Source organism: Argentina silus (assembly GCF_951799395.1).
Source record: "Argentina silus genome assembly, chromosome: 22".
Taxonomy (NCBI): Eukaryota; Metazoa; Chordata; class Actinopteri; order Argentiniformes; family Argentinidae; genus Argentina; species Argentina silus.
The window spans coordinates 555,698-560,697 of record NC_139676.1 but is presented as its reverse complement, the minus strand read 5'-3'; the positions used below and the strand labels follow the sequence as shown (position 1 = coordinate 560,697).

The 5,000-nt window shown below is 53.8% G+C and overlaps 1 protein-coding gene across 2 annotated transcripts in view; it reads left to right on the top strand.

Moving 5' to 3' along the window:
* The window catches only part of gtf3c1 (general transcription factor IIIC subunit 1), an 18,420-nt gene that overhangs the window by 5,191 nt on the left and 8,229 nt on the right, over positions 1–5,000 (top strand). For both annotated transcript variants that reach the window (XM_083693840.1, XM_083693839.1), the window contains exons 11-21: positions 16–152; positions 400–553; positions 1,201–1,304; positions 1,444–1,613; positions 1,843–2,226; positions 2,742–2,887; positions 3,059–3,156; positions 3,652–3,748; positions 3,989–4,166; positions 4,462–4,621; positions 4,886–5,000. The exon at positions 4,886–5,000 is cut by the window's right edge and continues 15 nt beyond it. In XM_083693840.1, the coding sequence (XP_083549966.1) occupies positions 16–152; positions 400–553; positions 1,201–1,304; positions 1,444–1,613; positions 1,843–2,226; positions 2,742–2,887; positions 3,059–3,156; positions 3,652–3,748; positions 3,989–4,166; positions 4,462–4,621; positions 4,886–5,000 (1,743 nt within the window). The remainder of the gene's footprint in view (positions 1–15; positions 153–399; positions 554–1,200; positions 1,305–1,443; positions 1,614–1,842; positions 2,227–2,741; positions 2,888–3,058; positions 3,157–3,651; positions 3,749–3,988; positions 4,167–4,461; positions 4,622–4,885) is intronic.

Below are 5,000 nucleotides of genomic sequence, written 5' to 3'. Positions count from 1 at the left end.
TCTCTGATTGGCTAGGAGACCCAGCTCCGGGACCCGAACAGGAAGACCCCGCTCCACGCGGAGCGGCGCCACCAGACCTACCGCCTCCTCAAGAGGAAGAACCTCATCATCGAGTCGGTCCGCAGCCTCAAGATCATCGAGGGCGTCTACACGTCAGTACCCCTAACCCTAACCTTAACCCTAACCCTAACCTTAACCCTAACCTTAACCCCTGACCCTAACCCTAACCCCTAACTCTAACCCTAACCTCTAACCCCTAACCCCCACCCAACGCCTGTTAGAAAAGCCTTGGGATTTGGCCATGGTACTGGTACTAGACCACTGGACCACTGTTGAGCCACTTTTGCCTCTGCCTTGTAAAACTGTTGCCACTAACATACCCCCCCTCTCCCCCCCCAGGCTCCAGAAGATGATCAACGATGAGGAGAAGCAGGATGGCGTGGCCACTAAGTGCTGTAAGAAGTCGATCCTTCGCCTCATCCGCAGCCTGTCCAGAGAGGGCCTACTGAAGCTGTTCAAGACCACCGTCATTCAGGACGGAGTCAGCAAGAAGGTACACACACACACACACACACACACACACACATTCAAAACCACCGTCATTGAGGACGGAGTCAGCAAGAAGGTACACACACACACACACATACACACACACATTCAAAACCACCGTCATTGAGGACGGAGTCAGAAAGAAGGTTCCTTCCTGTCTCACGCGTTCATGCTCAAAGGCACAACGGCAGTGGAGGCACCTTAGATATGATGTCACCAGCTCACCTCTGGCTCCCTCCCGGGGTGGGGATCGAACCAGCAACCTCCCAGTCACCAGCTCCCTCCCGGGGTGGGGATCGAACCAGCAACCTTCCAGTCACCAGCTCCCTCCCGGGGTGGGGATCGAACCAGCAACCTCCCAGTCACCAGCTCCCTCCCGGGTGGGGATCCTTCCAGTCACCAGCTCACACCCGGCTCCCTCTCGGGGTGGGGATCGAACCGGCAACCTTCCGGTTGCTGGCCGGCCTCTCTAGGCTCCCTGCCGCCCCAAAAGCCAGAGAAGCAGTTGACCCTGACCCTGACCCTGACCCTGACACGCGCTGACTGAGGAACGCTGTCTGAATGAGGCTGTTGGGAATGTTTCTAGTTCTGAGGGTTGTTCTCTTCCTCCTCTCCTCTTCCCTGTCTTCCTCTCCTCCTCCTCTTCCTCAGCTGGAGCTGGTGGTCCATCCCTCCATCACTCCCAGCGACCCCATAGTGAAGAGCGCCATAGAGCAGGTCCGCTTCCGGATGTCCAGCTCCTTCTCTCTGGCACGGTGAGACAGAAACAGGGGGAACAGGAGAAGAAACGAGTGTGGGGAAGATTACTGGGCTCGCCTGCTGAGTGACTGTCTCTCTCTCTCTCTCCCCTCTGTATTCTCTCTCTCTCTCTCTCCCTCCCTCCGTCCCTCTCAGGCTCCAGCATCCGCAGGGGAAAAAGGAGGAGAAGAAAGGGAAGGAGCGAGAGAAGGAGGAGAAGAGTGAAGGGAAGGGGCAGAAGAAGGAGAGTCCCGCTAAAGCTCTGAAGTGTAAGACTGACGAGATGATGGGCGTCAAGGAGCTGAAGGACTTCAAACCCCCGACAGGTGTGTGTGTGTGTGTGCGTGTGTGTGTCTCTCTCTCTCTCTCTCTCTCCCCCTCTCTCTCTCTCTCTTTCTAGACTGTGGGGTCTGCAGAAGGTCTTATGTTCTGCTGATGAAGCTTTCTGACAAGGAAGATGTTTTATGGTTGTAGTGTTTTGGGAGTTGGTGGCCTGTATTGTTTTATGTATTGGCCCAATAAAGGGGGTTTTAAACACTCTCTCCCCCCCCCCAGTCCCAGGTATGAGCCGGTTCCTTGGCTTCCAGCCCAAGATGCCCCGCCTTCGTCTGGTCCACAACTTCCTGTGGTACCTCATCTACGGACACCCCCTCCAGCGCGGCCCCCCCCTGGACACGAACCACCTCACACACACACACACACACCCCTCCGACCCCCAAGACACCCACAAACACACCGACACCCCCAAACACACCGCAGACAAGCCCGACTCTGAACGCGAGGACCCCCAAAACGCAGGCGGAGCCGACGCCCCCCCGAAGCCCCCAGACCCCGCCTCCGCGGAGGCTCGGCCAATCGCAGTGCCGCATTCGAGCGAGGCGCCGTTGGAGGACGAGGGGGACGCCACGGAGATCAGCCCCTTTGACCCTCACATGACCGGTGAGTCTCTCTCCTCTCCCTCCTCCTCCTCTCCTCTCCCTCTCCTCTCCTTCCTCCTCCCCTCTCCTTTCCTCTCCTTTATCCCTTCTTTGAGCTCAGAGAACGTGTGTGTGTGTGTGTGTGTGTGTGTGTGTGTGTGTGTGTGTGTGTGTGTGTGTGTGTGTGTGTGTGTGTGTGTGTGTGTGTGTGTGTGTGATCTGTTTGGATCCCATCCAGTATTTTTCAGATCTATTCAATGTAACTTTATTGATTGTGATTCAAGGATAGTAGAGATTATGGTACGGAGGTGAACTAACACTCTTCTCCTCTGTCTCTCTCTCTCTCTCTCTCTCCCCCTCTCTCTCTCCCTCCCCCCCTCTCTCTCTCTTCTCTCCTCTGTCTCTCCCTCTCCCTCATTCTCTCTCTTCTCCTCTCTCTCCCTCCCTCCCCCCCCTCTCTCTCTTCTCCTCTCTCTCTCTCCCTTTCTCTCTATCTCCCTCCCTCTCTCTCTCTACCCCCCCCCCCCATCCCTCTAGTCTATGTGGATGAGTTGTCATGGAAGCGGTATCTCCCTCCAGCCCCCATCCACAGGGAGTTTGGTCACGGCTGGGCTCTGACCTCAGACATCCTGCTCTCCCTGCCGCTCTCCATCTTTGTCCAGATCATCCAGATCAGCTTCTCGGTACACACACCATACACACACCATACACTCTCACACAGGGACACACAAACACACATGCAGGCTCACATGCACACACACACACACAGGGACACAAACATTTAACTCTACAAAATGCAGACTTTATTTTGAAGTGGATGTGAATAATCAACAATAGTGTGTGTGTGTGTGCAGGTAGATGGGCTGGAGGCGTACATGGATGACCCTGTGAAGCAGCATTACCTCATCAGGTTCCTGCCTTCCAGCATGAAGAGACAGCTACTGCACAAACGGTAACACACACACACACACACACACACACACACACACACACACACACCCCACACATACACAGAGACACACACAGTCATCACACAAACAACACACACACACACACACACACACACACACCCCACACATACACAGAGACACGCACAGTCATCACACAAACAACACACACACACACCCCCCACACATACACAGAGACACGCACAGTCATCACACAAACAACACACACACACACACACACACACACACACTGTTTGATAGCATCCCCCTGTGTCTCACCTGATGATGTTGAGACCCATCTATGTATATTCCAATCAGAGGTGTGTGTGTGTGTGTGTGTGTGTGTGTGTGTGTGTGTGTGTGTGTGTGTGTGTGTGTGTGTGTGTGTGTGTGTGTGTGTGTGTGTGTGTGTGTGTGTGTGTGTGTGTGTGTGTGTGTGTGTGTGTGTGTGTGTGTGTGTGTGTGTGTGTGTGTGTGTGTGTTCGTTCGTTCTGACTCAGGAAGTACATCTATAGTTTCCATGAGAGCATGCAGCGTCTGTGTTACATGGGCCTGCTGAGGTTCGGGCCCACCGAGAAGTTCCAGGACAAGGACCAGGTACAGTCCAACTGTGTGTGGTATGGCGCTAACAACGCTTAGGTTGTGGGTTTGATTCCTGCTGGGACCATCTATACTGAAGTGTATATCTTACTGCAATGTCAGTCGCTTTGGATAAAAGCGTCAGCTAAATGCCATATCTTATTATTATATTATCTTATTAAGAGTTCTGGAACCACCTACAGCTAAGTGTTAATAAAGTGTTTTATGTGGTGGTTACCTGGCAACACCCCCCCCCAGGTGTTCGTCTACCTGAAGCGTTGTTGCATGGTTGTGGACACCACCACCTGTGAGCCCCACTACAACCTGGTGTCAGCCACGCGGGGCTTCGACAGGAGGCAGTACACACTCAACACCGCAGAGGACATCGAGAACTTCTGGTTCGACCTGCTGTGTGTCTGCCTCAACACGCCCCTCGGTGGGAACACACACACACACACACACACACACACACACACACACACATTTTTGACATTTAGCAGACGCTTTTATCCAAAGCGACATTTGGATAAGTACATTTGTCTAAAGTAAGTAAATCATCTATTCGTCAGTCATCATAAGCACACACACATTATTGTATATACACACACACACATTGTCTCTCTCCACATACACACTTTCTCTCTCACACACACGTACACACACACACACACACACACTTTCTTCCACACACGTACACGTGGTTAGTGTGTGTTCCCTCCCGTCCCTCTCAGGCGTGGTCCGTCATGGGCGGGGCCGGAGGAAGAAGAAGGTGGTGGCCTCGAGCGAGGACCAGGAGGAAGAGGAGGAGCCTGCGGAGGAAGAGGAGGAGCCTGCCGTGGTGCACGCAGAGCCTGACCGCTACAAGTTCCTGCGGCTGCAAGACGCACTCAAGTAGGTTGTGTGTGTGTGTGTGTGTGTGTGTGTGTGTGTGTGTGTGTGTGTGTGTGTGTGTGTGTGTGTGTGTGTGTGTGTTGAACTGTTTTCGACATAACAGACAGATCATCTCAGATCCTCCTCGCATGTGTTCTGATCGGACAATACTCTCTCTCTCGTGTGTGTGTGTGTGTGTGTCTGCCTGCCTGCCTGCCTGCCTGCCTGCCTGCCTGCCTGCCTGCCTGTCTGTGTACGTGTACGTGTACGTGTGTGTGTGTGTAGGGGCAGCAAGGACGTGGATGATGAGGCTTGCATCCCAGGAGACGGTAAAGGAGCAGGGGGGCTGGACTCAGACTTCTTTGGCCATCTGAAACGCAACTGGATCTGGACCAGTTAC